Source organism: Piliocolobus tephrosceles, chromosome 9 (genome assembly GCF_002776525.5).
Source record: "Piliocolobus tephrosceles isolate RC106 chromosome 9, ASM277652v3, whole genome shotgun sequence".
In the NCBI taxonomy this organism is placed as follows: domain Eukaryota; kingdom Metazoa; phylum Chordata; class Mammalia; order Primates; family Cercopithecidae; genus Piliocolobus; species Piliocolobus tephrosceles.
This window is the reverse complement of record NC_045442.1, coordinates 96,270,413-96,296,439: the sequence shown is the minus strand read 5'-3', so window position 1 is coordinate 96,296,439 and position 26,027 is coordinate 96,270,413. Positions and strand designations below refer to the sequence as shown.

General features: G+C 41.7%; 1 protein-coding gene across 28 annotated transcripts in view; it reads left to right on the top strand.

Moving 5' to 3' along the window:
* The window catches only part of CREM (cAMP responsive element modulator), an 87,312-nt gene extending 71,631 nt beyond the window's left edge, over window positions 1-15,681 (top strand). For 11 of the 28 annotated variants that reach the window (XM_023218167.3, XM_023218161.3, XM_023218166.2 and 8 more), the window contains 3 exons: window positions 4,157-4,192; window positions 9,614-9,770; window positions 13,961-15,681. In XM_023218167.3, coding sequence (XP_023073935.1) covers window positions 4,157-4,192; window positions 9,614-9,770; window positions 13,961-14,105 — 338 coding nt within the window. In that variant the 3' untranslated portion in view covers window positions 14,106-15,681. The remainder of the gene's footprint in view (window positions 1-4,156; window positions 4,193-9,613; window positions 9,771-13,960) is intronic. The other 17 variants (XM_023218170.3, XM_023218164.3, XM_023218178.2 and 14 more) reach the window with 3 other exon arrangements.
* The last annotated feature ends 10,346 nt before the right edge of the window (window positions 15,682-26,027 follow it).

Below are 26,027 nucleotides of genomic sequence, written 5' to 3'. Positions count from 1 at the left end.
CAACGCCTGGTTATTTTTTTTTTTTTTTTTTTTTTTTGTATTTTAGTAGAGACGGAGTTTCACTGTGTTCGCCAGGATGGTCTCGATCTCCTGACCTCGTGATCTGCCCGCCTCGGCCTCCCAAAGTGCTGGGATTACAGGCGTGAGCCACCGCGCCTGGCCTCATTTTACTTTATTTTTTAAAGCCAAAAGAGCACAGGGTTAAGGGATTTTTTTTTTTTTTTGAGACAGAGTCTGGTTGTGTCGCCCAGGCTGGAGTGCAGTGGCGCGATCTCGGGCTCACTGCAAGCTCCGCCTCCCGGGTTCATGCCATTCTCCCGCCTCAGCCTCCAAGTAGCTGGGACTACAGGCGCCCGCCACCACGCCCGGCTAATTTTTTGTATTTTTAGTAGAGACGGGGTTTCACCGTGTTAACCAGGATGGTCTCGATCTCCTGACCTGGTGATCCACCCGCCTCGGCCTCCCAAAGTGCTGGGATTACAGGCTTGAGCCACTGCGCCCGGCCAAGGGACTTTTTTGAAGGTGTAGTAGAGTAGCTTTAGGAACCAGACCTCTGGGCTCTCAGTTCTGGGGTAACCCTGTGGATCGGCAGACCAAGTAGATTGAGCTAGATTAGTGGCTTGCAAACTTTTCAACCATGACTCACATTATATCATGACAAAGTGGACCTATGTGTGTGTGTACCCTACATTTATATAAAACATGTTTCAGACATAATTCTTATCCTTAACAAAATGTGATGTACCCATAATTCCTTTTCCGTCCTTTTTTTAAAATGCTTTTCTTGACCCATGACATTTACTTTATGACCCGTTAATGGTCTACAGCTTACAGTCTGAAAAACTCGAATCTAGACCGAAATCAGGCTCCTAGCACTAATGGCTGGCCTGGAAAAGATATTAGCATTTACTTACAGGATCATGAAGTGAAATATAAAAAGTAAATGACTGGGCGCAGTGGCTCATGCCTGTCAACCCAGCACTTTGGGAGGCTGAGGCGGGCGAATCACAAGCTCAGGAGTTCGAGACCAGCCTGGCCAACATGGTGAAACCCCGTCTCTACTAAAAATACAAAAATTAGCCAGGTGTGGCATGCACCTGTAATCCCAGCTACTCAGGAAGCTGAGACAAGAGAATGGCTTGAACCCAGGAGGCAGAGATTGCAGTGAGCCGAGATCGTGCCACTGCACTCCAGCCTGGGCGACAGAGCAAGACTCTATCTCAAAATAAATAAATAAATAACTGACTATAGTTTATGGGATTATATTATTGACTTTGTGGGACATAAGTTACATTTTTATTAGAAATTGCCTTTTGTTTTATTCATAAACTGATTCTGTTAGCATAATTTCCTATCTTTTAGACTCTGAGTCTCACGTTGCATTCTGGCTGGATTTCTGGATTGTTAAAAACAAACTTTCCAACAAATTTGGAAAACTAGTGTCTTAGTTAATATTTGATGCATGAGAATAAGGATATATATCATCTTTGAGAAAGGAGGCTATTAGCAATTATTTTTGCTTAGAAATATTTACATAAAAGAATAATTGGAGGCCGGGCGTGGTGGCTCACACCTGTAATCCCAGCACTTTGGGAGGCCGAGGTGGACAGATCACCTGAGGTCAGGAGTTCAAGACCAGCCTGGCCAACATGATGAAACCCCATCTCCATAAAAATACAAAAATTAGCCAGGCGTGGTAGCACGTGCCTGTAATCCCAGCTACTCGGGAGGCTGAGGTGGAAGAATCGCTTGAACCCGGAAGGTGGAGGTTGCAGTGAGCTGAGATCGTGCCATTGCACTCCAGCCTGGGTGACAGAGTGAGACTCCATCTCAACAACAACAAAAAAGAATAATTTCATTTAGGTTGTGACAGCTTCTTGAAGTTGGTAGCTGAACAAGTTATAATCACTTTGGAAGTGGAAATAACAAGGCATTTATCTACCTTAAGATTCAGTAAACCAAATCTGCAGGGTGAAATTGGAAATTACTCATGTTATTTTCCTACTACTTTTGAAAAATGTATAATGAAATGTAATTTGGAGTATTTATTTCACTTTGCTCTGTTTTATTTGCCTGTATGAATATATTAGGCAAATGTATTTATTCATTTATATTCTAATAAAATAATTATACTTTGCATTTATATAAACTTTAAAATAAAAAAATCACTTAATGTTACAAATAAACATGAATACAAACTGTAGCAAGTGCTGTCAAAGAAACTGTCAGATTGTGAGTGACACAGAAACATCTGGTCATACAGGTTAAGGGATCAGGTAGGCCTCACTAGGAAACCATGTTCAAATGCTAAAAAAGGCAGTTTACAGGCATTCTCACTGATACATGCCCAGCTACACCCCGGTCAGACTGGGTAAATGACTTCCAATTTCACAAAGCTAGCAAGTAGTGAACCTGTTCGAGTCTTCAGAATCCTCGGGTTCTGTTTGTAGCATATTAATGTGACTCCTCAAAACTCACCTGACATTGACACACGAATGCAGTGTCATGTGAGTACATGCTGTTACACACTGCTTATAAAACATATAAAATGAGGTTAGGTTAGCATCATTTTAAGTCATTAAAATGGCTTTTTTTTTTTTTTTTTAAGACAGAGTTTCACTCTCGTTGCCCAGGCTGGAGTACAGTGGCGTGATCTTGGCTCACTGCAACCTCCACCTCCCAGGTTGAAGCGATTCTTCTGCCTCAGCCTCCCAAGTAGCTGAGATTACAAGCGCCCACCACCATATCCAGCTAATTTTGCATTTTTAGTAGAGACAGGGTTTCACCATTTGGTCAGGCTGGTCTTGAACTCCTGACCTCAAGCGATCCACCTGCCTCAGCCTCCCAAAGTGCTGGAATTAAAGGCATGAGCCACCACACCCAGCCTAAAATTGAATTTTTTATAGATTATTATTACTCTCAGAGGACAATAGAGCATACATTTGCTATTATATGGAACATTAAATTTCAGTGTTCATAATTTCCCATCTTTTTTACAGACTGACTCATAGATTTTCACATACTAAACAACTTTAAAAGGTCCTTTATGTATAACTTACTTAGCTGGAATGTGATAATAATTTCATAATGTATGCATATGTGAAAGCATCACATTGTACACTTAGAGTATATACAACTTTTGTCAGTTACACCTCAAAGCTGAAAAGATTTTGGTGAGTTATCTATGTGGTCTATGTGTTACAGTGATTGTAGCAAATTGGAAAATGATCAGTGCTTAAATAGCCATTTTTATGTAGGATTTAATTTTCACGGAGAAGGGAACGTTTTTGGCAGTGTGGGACATCAGGCACGGAAATGTAGGCTCTGGGTATTAGGAGCAGGTGGTGGTAGGGAGGAAGAGAACCACAGCAGTGGTGGTGATGTCAGCAGCTTACCAGAGCTAAGGATAGAAGCCCCCGACTTAGAAGTGTGACATCTAAGTTAACCTCTGCTGCTTACTTAAAGGTGTAGTTAGGATTAGTGCCATGCTGTGAAATGGCATATGAAAGCAGGAACTCTCTATACAAAAATGTTTTTTATTCAGTCTTTGTGCTCAGTACTACAGATATCTTAATAAATAAGCAATTGAATAAAATCACCATCATTTGGAGTGTTGAGAAATCATTTCACTTTGGAATTTACCAACATAGGTACTTGGCTGGGTTTCTTATTTATTTCTTTGTTTCCTTCTCTCACTTGAGTTTTTTTTCAGTTTTCTTCTTCCCAGTCTGATGAGAGTATATCTTTGGCCATTCGAGGTTCTATTATAAATGATTGCATACATTGAAAAGGACATCTTATATTATCTTTAATAATATATTCTCTAAAGGAATATAATGATACATAATTTTGTAAGTTTTTAATAGGCGTATTGTTTAACAAAATAAGGAATAAGAGCCATAAATTTTGATTCCTTGGGTTTGTTAGAAGGGAAACTCCAGGGGATATGGGTTTATGGATGTTATATACGTGTTAACTAATATACATTGTAAGCATAATTTGGAACATTGTCTTTCAGAACTTAAGGAGGGGAAGAGGAAGGGAACTAACATTTGTGGAGTGCCTGCCATGTGCCAGGCACTGTGCTAGACACTTTGACATACATTATAGGGTTTATTGTGAGTACTAAATGAGATACTGTATCCCCATTTTACAGATGAGGAAACTGAACTTGCCCCAAGTCACATGGCTGGTAAGTGGCAGAGCTGGACTAGAACCCAGACTCCAAACCCCATGCTTTTTCTGCTGTACCGTGTTTAAAGCTTGCAAAGAGAGGTATGAAGTTAATGACCAAAACTGAGAGTTCTAGGAATTTTCTTTTCCCATGAAATATTTGATACTGAACCTAAAAAAAAAATTTTAAAAATGCTTTCATGTCAGGAGCTAGATGGAAACACATCATAATGAGAACGCTTTTGTTTTTAAAATGTTATGTTAAACTTATCTAAAGTGCATCTAAGGAAGATTTAAGAAATAATGCCTTTTATCAAGAAAGGCCACTTTGAAGAGACACATCGCATCTTGTAGGGCTTTCCATGTCTTAGAGGTAAAGGTTTAGCTGTAATAATGTAAGTTTATAAGAAAGACTGCTTATTTTAAGCATTCCAAATGACAGCAGGCTTGTAGAAAACCCCAGGAAGTTCAAATTTTACTTCATACAGCACACATAAACTCATGGAACACCCATTATATGCCAAGTACTGTGCTAGATTCTAGGGGATTCTGGGTTAAAAAATACTATCCCTGATTTGTCTTAAAGTTTTTGCTTTCCTGAGAATAAAGTTAGTGTACAAATATCTTATAGTCTTTCTTCAATCATGATTGTTAATTGCCCACTGATAACCCATATATTTTCAGAATATGAAAATTCTAGAATAAAAAGTAATTTGGACACTTTCAGTAGTTAAATGGGACAGGAAGTGGCCTTTATAAGAGTACAGGAATAGCAGTGTGTCATCAGAGAATGCAAGATGGTCTTTGAACTGTGATCCTTGGTATCTTATCTGCTTTAAATTTCCACTGAGTTCATAATATTGGAAATTTGAAGCTAACTAAGATAAATATTTTTTATAACTTGTTTTAAAATTAAAACTTGTGACATTTAGATTTTTTCAAAACAAGAGATTATCTTTGTATCTTTATTTTTTTAAGAGACAGGGTCTTGCTACATTGCCCAGGCTGGACTTGAACTGCTGGGCTCAAGTGATCGTCATGCCTCAGCCTCTGAAGGAGCTGGGATTTACAGGCATGAGCCACTGTGCACAGCTGTCTTTGCCCATATCTGTTAAAATGTACTTTACTAATAAGATTATATTTGAGTATATGGAATTTGTCCATTGACCATTAGAAGTATACCACCATATAGATCCGTTTGGATATTATAGAAATTTATGCAAATTCCTACTAATTTATACTAATTCCTGTTTCTGGCTTGAGCTAATGCACTGTCATTTTTATTTTATTGAGGGAAGTAAAAGGAATATATGATACCTCTGAAAAATTATAATAAAACCCAATCACCTAACATCTCAGAACTAATACATCTGAATATATCATCCCCTTCCACGTTATTTTAAAGTGGTATTTTTTTCTGAGCTATTGCTCAAATTGTTTTTAAGAATTCTTAGTTTGAAATTGCCATTATCTTTCATGGTGCAAATTTGGTCCCTTGAGGGTGGTTGTTGCTTCTGGAAACAGGCAAGAGTTGTTGAGAATCATTTCTGATAAATACAAGGCCAATGAATGAACTTCCTTTTTTCTTTTCTTGTTTCCTTTTTTTTTTTTTTTTTTTTCCCTGAGACAGGGTCTTACTGTCGCCCAGGCTGGAGTGAAGTAGCATAGTCACGGCTTACTGCGGCCTCAACCTCCTGGGCTCACATGATCTTCCCACCCGAGGCCCTGGAACCACAGACGCATGCCACCACACCTGGTTAATTTTTGTATTTCTTGTAGAGATCGGGTTTCTCCATGTTGCCCAGGCTGGTCTTGAACTCCTGGACTCAAGTGAACCTCCCACCTTGGCCTTCCAAAATGCTGGGATTATAGGTATAAGCCACCATGTCTGCCCTTGAACTGCATTTTTCACCTATGACTATTCCCACCCACCCTTTTTAAAAAAAAAAAAAAAAGTTTTTTGTGGCTGAGCGTAGTGGCTCACGCCTCTGATCCCAGCACTTTGGGAGGCCGAGGTGGGTAGATCACGAGGTCAGGATTTTAAGACCACCCTGAAAAATACAAAAATTAACCAGGTGTGGTGGCAGGCATCTGTAATCCCACCTACTCTGAAGGCTGAGGCAGGAGATTTCACTTGAACCTGCGAGGCAGAGGTTGCAGTGAGCCAAGATTGTGCCACTGCACTCTACCCTGGGCAGCAGGGCAAGATTCCGTCTCAAAAAAAAAAAAAAAAAGTTTTTTGTTTTTTTTTAAACTAGCTTTTGTATATCATGGAACCATCCTGCTCTAACTTCATATTACAAGAAAACAGCAAACGTCTACAGAACTAGAGTGTAATGAGCCCCTCTCTACCTATTACTTTTACTGCACGTCTGTGTGAGCAGTGTTTGGAAAGAACAATCCTAGACGGAGGTCCGTATCCATGCTGCCTGCACGTGTCAACCTGGTGTCATGTAAACTGCTCATTCGTCACTGGCTATTGTTCCAATTTTAGAAGGCCTAGGTGGCCACCAGCTGTTCCATTGTTTCAGCCTTTATTACCCCATAACCTTCTTCCCTGGATGTGGGTGAAGAGAGAAAAGAGGAGAACTATGTTATTCTCTGCTCCGCTCCATCTCCTCTGACAATACGATGAAGATATTTTAAACAATCTGTTGAGTTAGTTTATAACTGGCTTAACGTGACTTTCTTAACTATCTTAGAGCTATACAGTTTTGTACGACTCATTGAGTTGTCTGTGTATGCATTATTTTGAATAGTCACAAAAACAAATTTAGGACTTTTCTCAAGTTTATTCATATGCTGGTGATCTTTAATCACAATTAGGCCGGGCGTGGTGGCTCACGCCTGTAATTCCAGCACTTTGGGAGGCCGAGGCAGGCGGATCACGAGATCAGGAGATGGAGACCATCCTGGCCAACCTGGTGAAACCCCGTCTCTACTAAAAATACAAAAATTAGCTGGGCATGATGGTGCGCGCCTGTAATCCCAGCTACTCGGGAGGCTGAGGCAAGATAATCACTTGAACCAGGGAGTAGGAGGTTGCAGTGAGCCAAGATCGCACCACTGCACTCCAGCCTGGAGCCAGCAAAACTCTAGCCCGGAGTCAGCAAAACTGCGTCTCAAAAAAAAAAAAAAAAAAGAAGAAGAATTATTACCTATCACCAATGTTTTAAAATTACACATAGAAGGAAAAGGCAGTACAACCTTATAAATGATATTTTTATTAATTCTATGAAAATCTTTAAGTCAGCTTCCTTGAAAGCCACGTTTGTAACTGTTGTGTTCTTTCACCTAATTCTCAAGCCCTAGAAGGCAAAAATCTGGCATATACCCAAATAGAAGCACATAAATCAGTTAATCTTTGTTTAACTGTTTTAAACAAAGTTTCAGTGATAATATCCTATTTAGCTGACAAAGTATTTGTCTCCCATGGGTAACATTTCACTTCTTATTCAATGGGTATAAAACATTTCCATGAAATATAGAAATGCTATATTTTCCTCTTTTGATTGTAATTTAGTTCAGACGATTGTTAATAGAATGTGATAACTTTTTAAGAAATCTTTTTTCTTCCGCTTAGCTTTGAGAGAGCATATATTTTGTAATGTCTCATCAGAGTGACAAACTAACTCTGGACCATACGTTTCAATGTTGAAGCGTTGGTGGTAGAAACGTTTTATCACTCAAATCCATCTGTCTTTTCTAGGAAGCTATGTTTCTTGCAGTAGACAAATTTTGAATATAAATTAGGAAACTTTGAGAACTTACTTTTAGTATTTTATCTGAATACTAAGTAAATATTAAACCCTGTCTTTTAACTATGTGGTTATACTATGCTTAGACAATACTTTTAAATGAATATTTACAAATGTATTATTTTTCCTAGGAAACCTAAGAAAGACAAAAATTATCTTTCCCCAGAGGAACTAGGTTTAAGCAGAGCTTTGCTGGGTTTTTGTTGTTGTTTTTTGTTTTTTTTACTGAAACTGCAGTGAGCTCAGTTCCTTCCAGTGCTTCAGTCATTTTCTAGTCATGAGAATTGCACTTAAAGACATTCAGTGACTGTTTCAGGCTTGATACGGAGTATAGGAAAATCTCTAAACTGAAACATTCACAGGATGGAGATATTCTGCTTCATGGAAATGTTTACAGTGGTGTGCTACAGTCAGCTCCTGCTGGCTTGTTAGAGCCTATTGTTAAATTTTCAGGCCAGGCGTGGTGGCTCACGCCTGTAATCCCAACACTTTGCAAGGCTGAGGCAGGTGGATCACTTTAGTTCACGAGTTCAAGACCAGCCTGGCCAACATGGCAAAACACGATCTCTACTAAAAATACAAAATTAGCCAGGCATGGCGGTGCACACCTGTAATCCCAGCTACTTGGGAGGCTGAGATACAAGAATCACTTGTACAGGGGAGGCGGAGGTTACAGTGAGCCAAGATTACACCACTGCACTCCAGCCTGGAGCCACTGAGTGAGACTCTGTCTAAAAAAAAACCCGGGCACGGTGGCTCACGCCTGTAATCTCAACACTTTGGGAGGCCGAGGTGGGAGGATCACGAGGTCAGGAGATTGAGACCATCCTGGCTAACACGGTGAAACCCAGTCTCTACTAAAAATACAAAAAATTAGCCGGGCGTGGTGGTGGGCGCCCGTAGTCCCAGCTAATCGGGAGGCTGAGGCAGGAGAATGGCGTGAACCCTGGAGGTGGAGCTTGCAGTGAGCTGAGATTGCGCCACTGCACTCCAACCTGGGCGACAGAGCGAGACTCCGTCTCAAAAAAAAAACAAGAAAATTTCAGTACCTTTGTGAGCTGATTGTAAAACAGCCATTATTAAAAATTAAATGTATGTATACACACACACACACAATTTATTTACACATTAAAAACAGTACTCAAAACTCATAATTTCTAAGTATTTTCTCTGTGCTCTGTGGGTATTGGCATCTGTTTTGTCTGTATGCTGTGTGCTTACTACGTGTGTGTCTTTCCAATTCTATGATCAGCAAAGTCACCTTGGCAGCTTGAAATTGGCCATGGTGGAAGTATTTACACCATGAGAATTATCGGAACACTACACATCAGGGCTTTTTCATTGTTTTCCCCTGAGGACTGTTTATTAAATATTTATTAGCACACCACTAATTTTAAGCTAAATGAGCACCTGTGAGCTTTTGCATTTGATAAAAACCTGTCTAAAATGCGTTAGGACACTTTTCTCCTTAAATGTTTAGAGCGTGCTGAATATCATTGTTCTAAGTGCTGAAGAAGATCTTTAATACTTGAGATTGCTATAAATCTCAGAATAATTATCTTAAACATTACAAGATCACCTCTTATGAGATGTCAAAAGCATACCGTTTCCAGGTCAGTTTTATGTAAAATGCCAAATTATGAATTCTTTATATAAGCTCGAAATATTTTGTTTTACTGCAGCTGCCACTGGTGACATGCCAACTTACCAGATCCGAGCTCCTACTGCTGCTTTGCCACAGGGAGTGGTGATGGCTGCATCACCTGGAAGTTTGCACAGTTCCCAGCAGCTGGCAGAAGAAGCAACACGCAAACGAGAGCTGAGGCTAATGAAAAACAGGTGAGATGTTTCACAGGGAATCGGTAACTTCTAGAACACTTTAATTACAATTTTCGCTGGGTGCGATGGCTCACGCCTGTAATCCCAGCACTTTGGGAGGCTGAGGTAGGTGGATCACGAGGTCGGGAGATAGACACCATCCTGGCTAACACAGTGAAACCCTGTCTCTACTAAAAAATACAAAAAAATTAGCTGGGCGTGGTGGCAGGCGCCTGTAGTCCCAGCTACTCTGGAGGCTGAGGCAGGAGAATGGCTTGAACCTGGGAGGTAGAGCTTGCGGTGAGCCGAGATCGCACCACTGCACTCCAGCCTGGGCGACAGAGTGAGACTCCATCTCAAAAAATAAAAATAAAGATAAAAAAATAAATATTAATAATAATATATTAATAAATAATAAAAATAAATTCCAGTTTTCAGCCAGGCGTACTGGCTCACGCCTGTAATCCCAGCACTTTGGGAGGCTGAGGCGGGCAGATCACAAGGTCAAGAGATCGAGACCATCCTGGTCAACATGGTGAAACCCCGTGTCTACTAAAAATACAAAAATTAGCTGGGTGTGGTAGTGTACGCCTGTAATCCCAGCTACTTGGGAGGCTGAGGCAGGAGAATCACTTGAACCCGGAAGGCAGAGCTTGCAGTGAGCCAAGATCGGGCCACTGGACAGCAGCCTGGGTGACAGACTGAGACTCAGTCTTAAAAAAAAAAAAAAAAAAACGATTACAGTTTTCTTAAACTGTTTCTTCCAAGTTACATGTCATGTGGCATTTCATGTAGGTTTGTGCTGTGTGTGTGTGTTACTAGTTTGTCTTCTAGTCAGAATTCCTGGCCGTTAACTATTCCATCAGCAGGAATTACATCCCTATGTTGTAAGGGTAGTGTTCAAAAGATACAGGAATTTTTTTAAATAATGATTAAAGGACTTCATGAGAAACAAAGAGCTATTTTGTATTTAGTATTTGCTTTGTGAAGTAGGTGATAAGTCGAATTTTTTAGCTTCTCTGAGCAAAATAAATTGAAGTGTAAGTGAAGCATTTCTTTTTGACATTTTAAACATGTAGTTTCCTTTTGTCTATTTTGTAACTTTTTTCTTCTATTGCACTGAAATACATATTTAATATGATAAATTCTAGTCAAGTGCAAATACAAAATAACAAAAAGAATTAAAATCATCCATGGCTCTAATCACTTAGGATACCTCCTGTTGTAGTCTATGTATTTCCAGTCAGCTGTCATTTTCTTTCTTTTTTTCTTGCTCCATAACTCTGTAATTTTATTTTTTAAGCAACATATTATAAAATGCTATTTTCTAAAACTTTTTAAAAATTAAAACATAATATTTTGTTTAACTTGTATATTATTTCTTGGTTTAGTTTTTATTATAGATAATGGTGCAAATTAATCTGATTTTCAAAAGGAACAGAACTGTCTTAGAGTTTCCCAGTAGTCTTGTCACCTTAGTCCTAAGTGTCAAATAATGTCCTCATTGTGTGCAGCCAGGACAGAGGCTCAGCAGTGTTATCAAGGGTCCAGGCTCCTGCTCCCGGCTGTCTCATCTTCAGCATGTATCATTCATTCTCATGATCACAGCGTGGCTGCTGAACCTCTAGCCATTGCCTCAGACAGGAAGAAGGAAGAAGGGCTAGAGCCAAAAACTGGGGCTAGCTGAGGTCTGGCTCAACTGCAGACGTTTCCTGGAAGACCCTCCCAGCAACTTTCACCTACATTTCATTGGCTAGAAATAGGTCTTTAGTCCCTAGCTGTATGGGATTCTGAGAAAGGTTTATTTTCGCTTTCTAAATCTCAGTTTCAGAGCACGACAAGAGAAAAGCAGATGATACCTGGCTGTTAGGTTGCTCATTATCTGTTTAGCAGGTTTTAAGTGCTTTATTCTACTGTGTCTTTAATGCTTACATGAGAGTAGGTGATTATGATGCCCAGTTTACGGATGAGGACCAGAAGTTCAGAGATGTTAAAGAATAAGTTGGTCAAGATCACATGGCCCAAACTGGGCAGAACCAGGGCAACCAGGCAGTCTTTATTCCAGAGCCTGTCCTCTATCCCAGCATCGGGCACCCCGAAAATACCCCATGATAACCTGCAGATTTCACTTCCTGGGAAAGTGTATCGGCTTTAGTCGTTCACAGATAGATCTCTTACATATTCTCTTTTTATTCTTTGGTTGGTATCTATATTCGATATTTCATTATATCGCATTTCTGCCAATCCAGCAACAGTTTTAATTTCTTTCCAGCCTTGTCAGAGTTTCTTCCTTGCCTTGCATTTCCTCTCCGTGCTGAGGATATGCTCAGATACATGCAAGCCTGAAAACTGAGCTCACTATTAATAGAAGAAACAGGTGTTTTCCATGGCTGAGGAGTACTTAGGAATGTACCATCTACTGATATGATCAGGGAAAGCTTTGTGCCGGGAACATTTTGACTCTAGTGATACGTGTGTCTGTCTGTGCACACATGCACACTCAAATGTAAAATATGAGGTATGGATATTTATAATAGCTTGGTGAATAAAATGTTTAAACACCCACAACACTACTATTAGGTCTTTAAATTTTTCATTTAATGGTAAGCCTGTTTTGTAAAATGACTATCTTCCTTCTAGGTCCAAAATTTAATATAATTTACTCATGAAAACCTTGGTATTCATAAATGAATTTCAGTTCCTTTGTGGAAAAGAGTTGAATTATGTTCCCAAAGTGGCAAATGTGTGTTTGGATTTATTCTTAACTTTTCCAGTTGCATCATTTAGATTAAATTAGTCACTATAACGTTCAATTCAATTTTACATTTTAAATTTTTTTTGTTAACCAGCTGAGAAGTCTGAGAACTTTGTTCGTTCACAGGGTGAGTCCGTTGTTCCTGGCTAGGAAGCAGGGGTTGATCTTTTCCTGCAGTTCATTTGGATTGAAGGTTCTTTGCTGACTCTTGCTTCCACAGTGAAAACACAGATATCCAGTCAGTGAGAGTCAGCTATCTTAAAAAAAAAAAAAAAAAAAAAAATCACGTATACGTCACCTGTGGTTCAGGATGCTAATTGGCATTATAGAAACTGGCGTTTAGACATTCAACACTGCTTTTGTCAACCTATTTGAATGATAATATGTGTTTCAGTGTAGGCTTTTTTGACATCAAGGGTGATCTACCTCAAAGGCAGTTATTCTGGAATTGAATCCTCCAAAATGAGGCCAATCAAAGGGTATCTTCTACAGAGGAGTTAAGGGAAGTGGTTGCCATCCCTCCCACCCTGAAAAAAAGAAAAAGAGAAAATGTTGGCTCTACTTATTGTTTTGGTGGGGTTCTGTATGAAAATGACTAACTCAACTCATCTGTTTGTGTTGTTGCTTTGGCTACTGGTCTGTTCCTTCATTTTGGGCTTATTAGTGCTTTAAAATTCAACATACTGGATATTAAATGCATGTAATTAGGAAACAGTCTTGAAATATGCCCGGAGTTACTCAATAGCTTCTTTTTTGTAATTGTAATTGTGGTGGTCTCACATTTGTGGGTTTAAATTGTCTGAGTTATTGAGTGTTGTACTTTGTAGCCCCCGTCTTTAATTTTCAGAAGCACTGTCCATTTCATTTCAGTTTATAAAAATGCACATCTTTTGTTTATTGTTATGATTTATCCATGTTGTGTTTTCTAGCCAATAAACTGTGTCTTGCAGTCACAATTGATCTTGTTTTCCTGAGATTTAGTTTTGAAGACTAAAAATCTCCAGTGTTGATATTTAAGGTTTTTGAAGATTAATTCTTATAATCATTTTTGATTGCATAAAATTAACTCGTTATGTTGGAGTATGTGCCTTTTGAGAGACAAAAAAATTAAGATAATTGAAAGGATCTATAAATGTTTTTGTAGAAATTCCACTTGGGGATGTGGTCCTATTGTAGTTTACTGAAAACAGTTCTGGTCATTGTTACCAGTGGAATGTGTGCCCTAAGAAAACACCATTTGTGATGAATGCTGGGCAAACTGTGTTCTCAAGTCATTCCTGTTGTCTGATGGTTACCTTACAAAAAGCATGTGCTTGGTTATGTTTGTTATGTGGCTTTGTACAGTCCTTACCTAGGATCGATTGGCTGTGGAGTTCGGGGGGCAGAAGTGCACTGATCCACTGTGGATTGTGTTGGAAGGCTGTTCCTGTAGTCATTTGCCTTGTGTTGGTTCCAGGGAAGCTGCCCGGGAGTGTCGCAGGAAGAAGAAAGAATATGTCAAATGTCTTGAAAATCGTGTGGCTGTGCTTGAAAACCAAAACAAGACTCTCATTGAGGAACTCAAGGCCCTCAAAGATCTTTATTGCCATAAAGTAGAGTAACTGTCTTTGACTTGGACCTTGTTTACTGTGAACTCTAATCAAGGCAGGAGATGCAGCAGTCCTACTTATTGCCATGTGGACTTGTGGAAAGGACACGTGTGACCCTTAAGAATCCAGTTCGGATTAGTGTTTGAAATTGAATTGGGATTGTTGTTCCAGGATGTGGAATGCAGCTGTGATCACACTTACCGAGCTTACTTTGACCTGTTTGTCAATAGCATGCAAAAAATGCTTTGTTTGCCCTTTGCTTCTGCTTTTTTCAGGGAAGCTGCCAAAGAATGTCGACGTCGAAAGAAAGAATACGTAAAATGTCTGGAGAGCCGAGTCGCAGTGCTGGAAGTCCAGAACAAGAAGCTTATAGAGGAACTTGAAACCTTGAAAGACATTTGTTCTCCCAAAACAGATTAGTAGAGATATTTAACTATGAACTGAAGACAGCATGTATAGTTGCTTTTGAAGGAATACAGTATATAAGCTGGCAAGAATGGTGGCTTCTTTTCTTTGTATCATTCATCTTCTTTAATCTCTTAACATTCCCAAAATGCTTCACTGTACATAGTTAAGTCATGGCTATAACTTCAAATTTTTTAAAAGAGACAAACTAAAAAATGTATGTAACAGATTCTTAAAATGCAATATTTGTAAGGCTTGTTCCAATGCCACATACTTGCAGCTCCCATTCTCCGTGTCATCAGTAGTGTCCTATGCAATAAAATTATTTGCAGGTCTTTAAATCATTTTAGGAAAGGATGATCAAAAATAATGCATCCAGCAGTACAATTAAAGTAAACCACAAAAAAAAAATACCTCAGGAAAGAATAGAAAGAAAGTCTATCTAATGACATGCCTATATGAGAATAGCCTAGATATGAATATATGGCATTTGCAGATTTTTATATTAGTTGCTTTGTTAAAAAAAAAAGAAAAAAAGAAAAAAAAGATTGTATTGCTGTCCTTGAATGCCATAGTCAAAGAGAGTTTTTAATAGAACCATGTTGGTTGCACTTTGTAGTGTTTGGTGCTCATTTAAGTATCTGAACATTTACTACAGTTTTTAACTGTATTGTGTAACATAAAAGATCTTGCAGAAGTTCTTAGTGTCGGTTTAATATTAACTAATGAAAGTGATGACATATTTTTTCTATCTGGAATGAGCCTGTTGGGATCGCATCGCATACCGTCCGGGTACAAGTCAGTTTCTACACTGGGTGCTGATCCTTGCACGCACCCTTTCTACCATCTCATGGTGGGGATGGCCGCAGATTGTGCACCCAAAAGAAAAGAATGGCTGTTAGCGGCCTTCGTGATGGCCTGAGACTATCTGTAGGTGGTCTGGAGCTGTCTGGCTGGTGGCCCCCTATTTTGCCATTTAGCGAACAACCACAGAAATTTTAAAAACAAAAGCATCCCAAGATTTTTTCATTTCAAAAAGCCTCAAAGTCCACATTAGATCAGATAGCCTGCTGTCAGCACACTCAGCTGAGGTTCATTACAATCAAAGCCGCAGTGTGATCTACGTTTCATCTTGTTTTAATAATAAAAAGCTTCAGGAAACAAGCCCAAAGCCCTCACCACAGGATGCTCTGTCCCCTCTCATTCCCTGACATTTCTTGATTGTCTGCTGCGTGCTGGACTCTGCTGTGTTTCCTACTGTGACTTCTGCTTTAAGGATGTCCCCGCCCCACCCCGCAGTTTCAAGAGTAGATCTGGTCAGTGTGGTGGGAGATAGAAAATTGGGAGCTGGTTTGTGGAGCATCCAGCTGCTGCTTCTCCTGTACCATTGGAATTCTTTCCCTTATCTGTCACTCCCAGCAAGTACGGCATGTCACGGGAGTACAGTGGCGTGATCTCAACTCACTACAGCTTCCACCTCCCGGATTCAAACAATTCTCCTGCCTCAGCCTCCCAAGTAGCTGAGATCACAGGCATGCGCCACTACACCCAGCTAATTTTTCTGTTCTTAGTAGAGATGAGATTTCACCACGTTGGCCAGGCTGGGCTCAAACTCCTGGCCTCAAGTGATCCACCTGCCTTGGCCTCCCAAAGTGCTGGGATTACAGATGTGAGCCACTGCACCCGGCCTGAATTTCTTTTATCTCAATTTTTGTCTTCTCTTCTACAGAGAAGATGAGGAAAGAAGACAAGGAAGAAAAAGGAAAGGAAAACTCTTAAGTTTCAGATGCAGGACAGTAGGGCCTTGCACTCACTCATCTGCCCAGTCAGTCGCTGTACATCAATGGTGTGGCTGGGGTGGATGGACACACAGAGGGGACACGAGGATCAGCAGGCAAGATGTACAGAGTTGGAGATGATGCATGCTACATGTTAGAATTCTAGAAAGATGCAGCTGGGGGTTAAATAGGAGACTTCATGTGGTAAGTGGATTTTGAACTGGGCCTTGAAGTGATTGACAGTGCTGGGGCATGGGGTGGGTACTTAGGGAATACAGACCACACACACTGCTCCAAGGAGCTGGGGTCTGGAGGATGACAGAGGCCAAGTTCTCACCCAAGAGTTAGTTTCATTTGAAAATTGGGGAAGACAGACTGAATGTGTGCGCGTGCATGTGTGTACTCTAGTCTGTAGAAGAGGTTATATTATTTCAGAGGAAAGGGACTCTATCCAATTTCTTGGGACCACCAGCAACAGAAGTCCCCCTTCCCAAACCCAGTGGTTTAAACAATAAGGAAATATACTACTTTGCAAAACAAGAAGTCCAGTGGTAAGAAATTCCAGGCTTGCTAATTTAGTGACAACAATGTCATCACGACCAGACCCTCCCTCCTCGTTGTTTTCCCTCTACCTGCTGGTTCCCCTGACCTGCTATTGCTGCCACAGTCCCAGGCATCAGAAATGGGAAAGACAACACCCTTTTTGGAGGGTACTTTTTTTTGTTTGTTTTTTTGTTGTTTTCTTGAGACTGAGTCTCACTCTGTCGCCCAGGCTGGAGTGCAGTGGTGTGATGTCAGCTCACTGCAACCTCCACCTCCCAGCCCAAAGACTGGGCTGAAAGGCACTGGGTTGCTCATGAGGATCCCACGCCTAGGGTTGGGGAGCTTCCAGGCTCTGGGGAAGCATATGGCCATCAATGTCAAATAAAACTGGGCTTCTGGAAGAATGGCGTGTAGACACGGGATGTCTGGCGCTGGGACTGAGTGAGCGCTTACCCTGTTCAAGAAGTGAGGAACAGCTTGTGAGAGGCTGGGGCTTGAGCCACGCTCCCAGACATGCACGGGAACTCTTATTCTTGTTCATGAAATGTATCCCTGAAACCAAGCTTCTGCTACCAAAATAGCACCATTTGACAGCAGTGCTTTCAGCCTTACAGCAGATACTGCCTACGACCTCTCCCTCAACAGAACCAGCAGTAGGGGAAGCTTTGCAGGGGGAAACGTTGCACATCTCACACACCTGTGCGTGCGGGATCCACAGCGCTCCCCACACCCGTGCCTGCGGGATCCAGAGTTCTCACCGTGTGTGTCTTTCTTTGAATCCTAAAAGTTTCAGAATCCGGACTGCTGGGTATAGAAATTACTGCTCCAGGTTTAGGGGACTGCATACCTTCTCTGTCCTGTCTAACTAGGTACTTCATAACGCTAAGTCATGTGAGATGGGAACATTAAGGAAATGAACTCCTGCTAGTATTTAAACATGTGTGACCATGAGGCATGCCTGAAACTGAGAACATGGATTCAGCAACACACTGTGCATGAACGGCGGCTGTTTCAGTGCCGGGGGCCTCATTACTTGTCCAACCACACTTCTCAGTTTTCTTCATATGTGTTTATGTCCAGAACACGCTGTTTCCCATGTGCCTAACAGTACAACTTTAAAAAATATGATTTGTGAAACCAACTTGATTGTTCTAGTCTACACCAAAAATAATTAGCCTGCTTTGACATGGGAGGCAGGCAGAGCTGTTGCCAGTTGGCTGGCCATAATGCAATGACTGTCCTATGGTAGTATACCGTGGTTCTCAGAAGCTCAGATGTGTCAGGCTGGAGTGCAGTGGCATGATCTTGGCTCACTGCAATCTCTGCCCCCTGGGTTCCAGTGATTCTCCTGCCTCAGCCTCCCAAGTAGCTGGGATTACTGGTGTGCGCCACCATGCCCATCTAATTTTTGTATTTTTAGTAGAAACAGGGTTTTGCCATGTTGGCCAGGCTGGTCTGGAACTCCTGACCTCAGATGATCCACCCACCTCGGCCTCCCAAAGTGCTGAGATTACAGGCGTGAGCAACCGTGCCTGGCCATGCTTCATCTTTTCTAAGATCATCTTAAAGACAGACTTGATTCTGAACTACTCAAGCATGGTATATTTTAATCTTTATGGTTTGTGGGAAGGTTTTTCTATATAAATCCATTTTCTTGGCTGGGCATGGTGGCTCATGCCTATAATCCCAGCACCTTAGGAGACTGGGGCAGGAGGATTGCCTGAAGCTAGGAATTAAAGACCAGCCTGGACAACATGGTGGGACTCTGTCTCCACAAAAAACAAACAAACAAACAAAACATTAAGCAAATTAGTCGGGCATGGTGGTGTGCACCTATAGTCCCAGCTACGATATATGCATGATTCATTGATCATGTTGCCTGTATCCTTAAATTGTCCCGTCTTCAGGGCTATGTGATGCGGAGTTTCCAGAAAGCAACATGGGAGTCAGCATGTTCATTCACTCCTTCAAGTCAACAAGTGAGGCTGCCTTTGTAAGAAGTCCAGAAGAGAGGGCAGCTTTGGGACCTAGGGCTGTGGCAACACCAGCACCGTCCTGGGCTTGCTTTCTTCCAGCTATGTATGTAGCTCCATGGATGCTACAGCCATGCAGTCATGGCAGTCAAGAATAACAGCTACTGTGTAACAGAGTGCTCACCCTGTGCCTAGGGGCTTCCACATTTTATTCTCCTAACAACTCTCATTTCGCAGATGAGGAAGCAAGGTTGGAGAAGTTCAACCTTGTGACCTTTAGCTTGCCAAAGGTCACATGGCTCAGGACCAAGCGCAGAACCAGGACAGGGAGCCTCTGTCCTGGTGGCTCTCACCCAGTCTGGACCCAAAAGCAGGAAAGTGATAAGAAACACTTGCTGGCAATGACTCAAGCAGGTGGTGGCTGCAGAGAGAGCTCTGTGGCTCTGAGTGGCTATGTGTGGGAACACCCAGACCTTCCTGTTCAAATGCACAAAAGCACATTTTCACTTCTCTCTGGTTTTTCAAATCCCTGATGCTGATCAGGAAAAAAATGACTTTACAGTTGAAGGACTAAGGACTAGCTAGCTATTGGAACATCAAAGTCACAGTTACGCTTATTGAAATAGAATCTTACAGCTAAAAGAGGTCTCGCTGGTGTAATTTTTTAATTTTGATTTATTTATTTTTTTGAGACAGGGTCTTACACTCGGTCACCCAGGCTGAAGTGCAGTGGTACGATCTTGGCTCACTGCAACCTCCGCCTCCCAGGCTCAAGCGATTCTCCCACCTCAGCCTCCCAAGGAACTAGAACTATAGGCATGAGCCACTACGCTTGGCTAATTTTTGTGTTTTTTGTAGAGACGGGTTTTCGCCATGTTGCCCAGGCTGTTCTTTAATTCCTAGGCTCAAGTAATCCACCTACCTCGGCTTCCCAAAGTGCTGGGGTTACAGGCATGAATCACTGAGCCTGACCAACAGGTGTAATTTACGCCTTTCATTTTATAGACAAGAAAACCAAATTTCAGGCTGATTTACTTAAATATTGCCAGCTATTGACAATAGACTAGAAATACTCAGATCTCTGAACTAGTGTGATAATCTTTATATTACTGTGATGCCTCTATTTTTCTCTAACCTGGATTTTCAGCCAGCTCTTGTGCAGCATAGCTTTCTGAGGAAGGATTTGTCCCTGCGGTTTGAATGGACAGAAGCTGGAAGGAAAAACCCCATCATTTACTATGCAAAAGTCCAGCTGGTCTCTGTGACAGCTGGAGGACACAGGGACTCTGCCAGATCTACCTCAGCCACCTCACTTTATGAAGGATGCTTGACCTGTGGTTCAGTCATTTTCTAGGACAAATGGCTGTTAACAAGGTATACGAGAGCTCTCGCTTTCAACGTTCGTGGAGCTCTCAGAAGCGCTGACTTACATCAGACCAGTGTCAGGCTTGACTTAGGAACGACCTTTTAAATTCTTACCTTTTAAAACACAGTTCACGATTGATACACTCTTTTTTTTTTCTTTTATTTATTTATTTATTTATTTATTTATTTATTTTTTTTGAGACAGAGTCTCACTCTGTCGCCCAAGCTAGAGTGCAGTAGTGCAATCTTGGCTCACTGCAACCTCCACCTCTCGCGTTCAAGTGATCCTCCTGCCTCAGCCTCACGAGTAGCTGGAACTACAGGCGCATACCACCACACCCAGCTAATTTTTGTATTTTTAGTAGAGATGGGGGTTTCACTATATTGCCCAGGCTGGTCTCGAACTCCTGACCTCAGGTGATCCACCCGCCTTGGCCTCCCAAAGTGCTGGGATTACAGACATGAGCCACCGTGCCCAGCCACTACTGATCGACTTTTGAGGAGGTAAGAAGCCCAAATAAGGAGGCTGTGGATGAAAGTGGGCTGTCCCGGGAGAGGATAGCATGAGTGTGCCCGTCTATGTCTTCTGTTTTGTGTTCCATACTTCTGGAATTTTCATTCAGTAGGTCTGGGTATTTGTATTTTTAACCAGTTCCTTGCATGTTTGTTTGTTTGTTTGTTTTTGAGACAGGGTCTTGCTCTGTTGCCGAGGCTGGAGTGCAGTGACACAATCACAGATCACCTCGCCTCCACCTCCTGGGCTGAAGCAATCCTCCTGCCTCAGTCCCCGGAATAGCTGGGACCACAGGCATGTGCTACCACCACGCCAGGCTCAAGTCCCTGGCATGTTTCTGAAGCACTCTAGTGTCGGAGAACACTGAACTGTATGATCTGGGATTGGGCCTAATTTTCCTTTAAGCTATGTGTGCTCTTACCCAGCATTTATCCAGCACAAAGACTGTTTAATGTCACAGCCACAGCGCCACCTAGTGTATGTGTGACTTCCAAGCGGCTTATTTTCTTGGAAAGAGTCCATGAACATTTCAAAACTCAACGGGAGGTATTTCGTTCCTGCAAGGGACTCGCCAAGTGTATGCCAAGCCCTATGGGGGCAAGGGAGTGGTAAATTATGTTCAGAGTAACTCTGGGGAGTCTTGGGTTAACTGTGGGGAAGGGAAAATAATTTGACAAGGTTTGGGAATCTAACTTACACTAAAGATTCTTCTCTAAGAGTACACAGTTACTTGCAAATAGACTGAATTATTTGACATAAGAACTTTAGACATTACTTCCAGGCCACATAGTTTTAGCAAGTAAGTGACTTTAAAATGAATCCATCTTTTCTCAGTAAAATTACCAGTTTTGCTTTAACTGCATATGATGGTTACTTTAGGTGGTTAGAACGTAGTGGAAAATGAGGCCAGGCGTGGTGGCTCACACCTATAATCCCAGCACTTTGGGAGGCCGAGCTGGGTGGATCACTTGAGGTTAGGAGTTCAAGACCAGCCTGGCCAAAATGGCAAAACCCCATCTCTAATAAAAATACAAAAATTAGCTGGGTGTGTTGGCACGTGCTTGTAGTTCCAGCTACTGGGGAAGCTGAAGCAGAACAATTGCTTGCAGTGAGCAGAGATCGCGCCACTGCACTCCAGCCTGGGTGACAGAGTGAGGCTCTGTCTCAAAAAAAAAAAAAAAGGACATAGTGGAAAAGAGTCAAAGCGTTTTACGTATCACTCAGACATGGCTGTGGGTGGCATTTTAGTTTTTATCGTAACCTGTGATCACAGTGTTGGCCTCATGGGAATTGGATGACCATAACCATATCACTAGAAGTTTTTGACAGTTCTTGGAAAATAAGTATCATTGACTGTGTGGGAGAGTGGTGATATTTTCATACTCTAAAAAGTATACATATCCTGTTGCTTAGTAATGCCGAGATCAGCATCTGTTTTGTTATTGTAGCTTGAAATATCATGAAAATGTAATCGGAGATGAAGGTACTGATGGCATTTAGCAATTGCTTAGAGGTTAGATTAGTGACATGGTAATGATTATTAGATAGATGCCTTTGAACAGTTTCTATTCAGAGACTTTTGATATAATATATGATATTATGAATAAGATAATGTTAAAAAGTCCAAATTTTAGAACATTAATCCATCTCAATATTAATTTAAAAATAAATACACATACATGCATACTTCTTTGGTCAGCCAGAATTTTTTTTTTTTATTAGCCTTTTCCTCACATAACCAGCCAGTGTTAAAATAGATTTGATGTCATGAAGGTTGCAGCTTTTAGGCAGTATAATTTCTTTCCCTGGCATGCATAGTTCTGTATTATGTACATGGTTTCATTCATCCTTTTATCCAGATGTCTGAATTGATGTAACCCACCTGGATTTTATTGGAGTTTAGACCTAGAAGGGTAGAAGACAAATCTACTTTATCAAGGGTATAACATACCTAACCTATTAGTCTTTCTAGTCAAGTAACCTGACTTAACATCATTAAATGCTGGGTTGCTGTTGCTCCAGGAATACAGGATTGTGGCAGTTTGGGGGGCAGGGAGGGGAAGTTGGAGTATGAGCAGAAGATTTCATACAGGGAACATCCCATGTAACAACAGAGAAAGAAGACTGGGTTGCTGGAGGGGCTTAGCAGAAAATCTGCGGGGACTCTTCCACAGCTGGTATAGACTTCACCCACCAAAGGACATTGAGATTAGCTGTCGTTTCTTAGGGATTTTCACTACAATCGATTACTTGAATACTTCTAGAGCATTTAGTATCCCAGCCACCCCTGTTTCATGATTTTGATTTTTAAAATGAGTCAGACAGTGATAACCTATGTTCTTAAAAATCCATCCTGGATAAAAAGAACTGCAGAAACAAAACAACAAAGCCCAAAGCTACAGGCGCTATGAAGAGCAGAATGAACAGTGGGTGTGGGCTTGGCTTGAGGAACCATGGCTGACAGCCACCAGACCTGGGTTCTGGTCCTAGCTTTTCTGTTAAAACTCCCTGTGTCACTTTGGCAAGGTCACTTGCCCTCTGTTTGATTGGGAACCTCTGTTTTCTCCACATTGACCTTGACATTTGTGACACTGTGATGAAATTCACAGTGAAATGTTAATTTCAGAGACGAGTTCATCAGATCTGATTTTTTCCCTCATCCCTGTGAACACAGCTTCTAGATTCTTAGTACTCAGGTCATGAACCCATAAAATTGTCTTTCAGAATGTCTTCAACATCAATATTTTTAATAATCCATTCTGAGGATTGCCCAGCATTTAAGAGAAAAAAAGTCTTAGGCTGAAACTAGCCTGTGATGAAGGCAGGGACATCTACTTTGATTCTGGTAACTAGATTAAGATTTTGACACATGAAGACTACTTGCGCAAATTTTGTTTTACTTATGTTATTTATAAATGTGCCAAAACTGTGACTGACTGAAAATTTTCCACCACAGGAGTTTCCTCTGCCCTCCTCAACCTAACAGGACCGCACCAAGTTAACAGAAATTATCACTGGCTTAGAAAAGGTTGTGGTTTTCAGTGTACATTAGGAGGGTTACTGTCCCATAACCCAGTTTATTATTTAAATATTCTTGAAAGAACTGAAGTAATGAAGGGAGAGGCTATATTTTCTTTAGAAGATTTTTCCATGTTATTTGAAAAGTTTTATTGACACTTACTTTTCTTAGCAGAAAAGCAATTGCTTATTAAATTGTACCCAAGGATAAAATGATTTGATAGGCTCAATCATGATCGATTTGAATAAGCTGATACTTGAAAATATTTCCTTATTCCTGATGTTTGATAACTTCAAGTCCCTGAGACCCAGAACAAAGGCCTTCTTGTGAAAAGGCAGCTACATCTAGTGGTTGGTGGCATTTTCATTGGAAAATTTGGTTTATGAAAAAAATCCTTCATGGCTGTCTTTGCTGACATTCTGTGGTTGTACAGAGCATTACAACTAATGTGGTGTGTATTTGTAACTTAACTGAGGTATAACTTTTACACCATAAAACTCACCCATTTTAACTGTACCATTCAATGATTTTTTAACAAATTTACCAAATCGTATAATCATCACCACAGTACAGATTTAGAACATTTCCATCACCCCAGTAAGATTATTCATTCCCATTTATAGTTAACCAATAATTTTATTTTATTATTATTATTATTATTATTATTATTATTATTATTTTATTTTTCTTTTAAAGACTAAGTCTCACTCTGTCGCCCAGGCTGGAGTGCAGTGGTGCAATCATAGCTCATTGCAGCGTCAAACTCCTGGGCTCAAGTGATCGTCAAACTCCTGGGCTCAAGTGATCCTCCCACCTCAGCCTCCCGAGTAGCTGGGACTACAGGTGTCCGTTGCCATACCTGGCACATTTTTAAATTTTTAAATAAAAATAATGCTCAGGCTGTTCTCAAACTCATGGCCTCAAACGATCCTCCCACCTCAGCCTCCCAAAGTGCTAAGATTACGGGTGTGAGCCACTGCATCCAGCCCCTGGCCAGTATCTTGATTGTAGCCTGTGAAAGCCCCTTAGTTAGAGGACCCAGTTAAGCCAGGGCCGGATTCCTGATTTACATAAACTGTGAGATAATAAATGCTCTGTTAAGCCTCTTAATTTTGGGGATTGTTATGCAGCAATATGGAACTAATACGTCTACTTGCCAAGCTAATCTAGCAGTGTATGCAACTGAATATGCAATCTGCCAACAGCAGAGACCAGTACTGTGCCCTTCAGTGGCACTGGAGAAGAACCAGCCACTAGGTGGCAAGTCAGTGACAGGGACCCTCTTCCACCTTGGAAGGGACAGAGACAGATTGTCTGATCCTCTGGCATGGGATACCTCGTAACATCACATCGGGCCTGGGACCCACGTTACAGCAAGGGAGGTGGGGGAGTGGCCCAGGAACACAGGATCCTGTAGGAAAGCCACAGAACAGCGGACCTGATAGAGCCACGGCTGAAGTGCCCACTCCAGGGCAGGACTTTCAGGGGATGAGGTGCCATCCTCCAGGACACAGGCTGCACTTTAGAGACCTTTACGCAGTGCTCAGTGGGAAGAATGCATGGGCCTAGGGACCAGAGGCCCTGCCTGTCTCATCCCCAGGGACCAGTTGGGAAAGGAATTGGCATTTCCCATCTCTGTAAGTTTGGGTTCTGCAGGTCTAAAGGGCCTGGTCCCAGGAGGACACATTTGCCAGGGGAGGTGCCACTGGGGCACTTAATCTCCTTGTGCCAAGGGACCTTGCAGCAGGAAGAGGAGTCACCCTCCTAGTGGCACTGACTGGCCACCATTACCAGGAGGAGGAAAGGCTTCTGCTGCAGACTGGAAGCATATGTTTGGCACCCAGGCGATCCATGTGGGCAGCTCAAATGCAGTGACCCCGGCTGAGAACAGCAGATGTGCCAGCTGAGGGATGGATGAATGGGGAACAGATGTAGAGGAAAGAGACAAGGAGTGTGGACTGCAGCCTGAGGCCAGCTGTGGTGGGAAGGGCTGTGGTTTGTCCTATTAATCTTCCTCTTCTAAATTCTCCCATAGGCCAGGTGTGGTGGTATACACCTGTAGTCCCAGCTCCTTGGGAGGCTGAGGCAGGAGGATCCCTTGAGGCCAGGAGTTGGAGGTTGCAGTGAGCTATGATGGCACCATTGCATTCCAGCCTGGGTGACAAAGTGGGATCCTGTCTCTAAAAAAAGAAAAAGAAAAAAGCATCCCCAGGAGGAGGCTCCCCCACACTCCCCAGAACCTCCAAGGAGCTGCTCTCTTAACCCTCTTAATGTATGTGACTGAGCAGCTGGCGGGCAGAGGTGGCTGTGGGGAAGACTAGGACATCCCCCGCTCTC